This window comes from Carlito syrichta, unplaced genomic scaffold, assembly GCF_000164805.1.
Source record: "Carlito syrichta isolate Samal-C Ts95f unplaced genomic scaffold, Tarsius_syrichta-2.0.1 Scaffold287977, whole genome shotgun sequence".
Classification (NCBI taxonomy): Eukaryota; Metazoa; Chordata; class Mammalia; order Primates; family Tarsiidae; genus Carlito; species Carlito syrichta.
This window is the reverse complement of record NW_007232073.1, coordinates 39,545-41,536: the sequence shown is the minus strand read 5'-3', so window position 1 is coordinate 41,536 and position 1,992 is coordinate 39,545. Positions and strand designations below refer to the sequence as shown.

Genomic DNA, 1,992 nt, shown 5'->3' with positions numbered 1-1,992 from the left:
TGTTAGAAAAATATAATATACCAAATTTTGATTTTTTTTTGGTCATAAGCTCCTCAGTGTCCAAAATGCTATTATAAGCCAAATATCATTACAATAAAATAATTGGTCCCAACACTGTACTATTTAATATGAAATGATTCATTTTTCACTGTTTTTTTTTTTTCAAAGTATGGTGGAGTTGCTGGTAAGTGATCCGTGAGATGTCTCCAAATGCAAAGGGTTAAAATGAGTTTAAAATACTGAAATCAGCCGGGCTCGGTGGCTCAGCCTGTAATCCCGTGCCTTTGGGAGGCTGAGGTGAGTGGATTGACTGAGCCTGTGGGTTCGAGACCCGCCTGGGCAGCGAGACCTCCTCTCTACAATAAATCAAAAAATCAGCTGGGTGTGGTAGTGCACATCTGTAGTTCCGGGTACTTGGAAGGCTGAGGCGGAAGGATCACCGGAGCCCAGCAGGTCGAGGCTGGGCAACAGAGTGAGACTCCAACTCAAAAGAAATAAAATAAAATACTGATATCAAACAGTTTGGAGGCCGAGCATGGTGGCTCATGCACTTTGGGAGGCCAAGGCAGGAGGATTTCTTGAGGCCAGGAGCTTGAGACCAGCCTGGGTAACATAATGAGATTCTGTCTCTACAAAAAATTTTAGAATTAGGTGTGGTGGCCACGTGCCTGTAGTCCCAGCGTCTCAGGAGGCCGAGGCAGAAGGATCCCTTGAGGCCAGGAGTTGGAGGCTGCAGTGAGCTATGATCGTGCCACTGTATTCCAGCCTGGGCAACAGAGAGAGACCCTGTTTCTCAACAAAGTACAACCAACCCCACATCCACCCGTTTGGAAACAGCTGTGTGCATGTGTCTGGGTACACATGCTGCTTCAGATGTTTGCCCACGTGAACGCTTGCCGGGGCCCTAGCGTGCCGTAGGCTAGCTTTCCTACAGGCGGAGAAAAACTACTTGCGTGGAGGGGAAGGAGCGAAAGCGCGCGCCTGCAGGCTTGTCGACTTGGGTGTCTGAGGCACGCGGGTGGGCGGGTGGGCGTTTGAGTTGGCGTTGCGACCTGTCAGTGACCTTGATCGACGGCTGGACTGAGGCGAGGTCCGTGAGCCACCCGCTTTCATCAAGAAGACTTGGTGTCTTTCAAGAGCGGGCACGGGTGTGGCTGTGGTAGGAGACGCAGATGCGCCGTTCACAGGGCGCGGCGGCCCCGGCGCCTGGCGGGACGCGCCCGCGTCTGCGCTCCGTCCAAGCGGAGCTGGCGGGCCTCGCGGAGCGCAGTGGGCTGCTTTCACGAGAGCTGGCCGGCGGAGACGCTGCCTTCTCCTTGGTGCACGATGGTACGTCGGGGTGAGAGGCAGAAGCCCTGACGATGCTCCTCTCCTTCTTTTCAGGGTCCCGGAGAGGTGGGCAGCCCTGAGGTGGCAGAAGGCGGCTGAGCCAAAGTCAGCTGCCTCGGGCCCCTGCTGCCCCCTGCTCTGTCCCTGGCTTCCTAGAGACTCCGGCGCTTGCCGTTGGGTGGCAGACTGTACTGCCCAGCGACGCCCGTGGCTTCACGCCAAGCCCAGGCCGTGGTCTGCCTGGACCGCCTGAAGCAGCATCTGGGTTTACGCCCGCTGTTGCTCTCCTAACAGGGGTCGGGGTGGATGAGAGGACCCGGCCCGCAGCCTCCGTGACTGGGCTGGTCCCCGGGCCGATGTGGGCTTTCTCACTCGGGCTCTCCGCGGGCCAGTCGTCAAGTTCCGGTCGGGACGTGTGAGAAAAGGAGTGTGACATTTGCTAAGCCGCGGTCTCTGGTAAGACCGATTTTACAAGTCGCAAAGGCACGTCCTGGGTTAGAAGCCAGCGAGAGCAAGGTGTTTCTTCCTGAAGATAATTAGATTTCTGTATGAGAGACTAGCTCCGTTTTTTCTTCGACTGTCCTTAGGGTCTGTCTCCCCTGCCCAGGCCGGAGCGCCGGGGCGTGTTCGCCCGCGCAGCCCGCGCAGTCCGGCCTCCTGCGT

General features: G+C 56.3%; 1 protein-coding gene across 1 annotated transcript in view; it reads left to right on the top strand.

Moving 5' to 3' along the window:
- The first annotated feature begins 1,172 nt into the window (after positions 1–1,172).
- Positions 1,173–1,992, top strand: part of NOCT (nocturnin) — a 4,031-nt gene continuing 3,211 nt past the window's right edge. Inside the window, exons 1-2 of the mRNA XM_021710059.1 lie at positions 1,173–1,329; positions 1,624–1,734. Coding sequence (XP_021565734.1) covers positions 1,173–1,329; positions 1,624–1,734 — 268 coding nt within the window. The remainder of the gene's footprint in view (positions 1,330–1,623; positions 1,735–1,992) is intronic.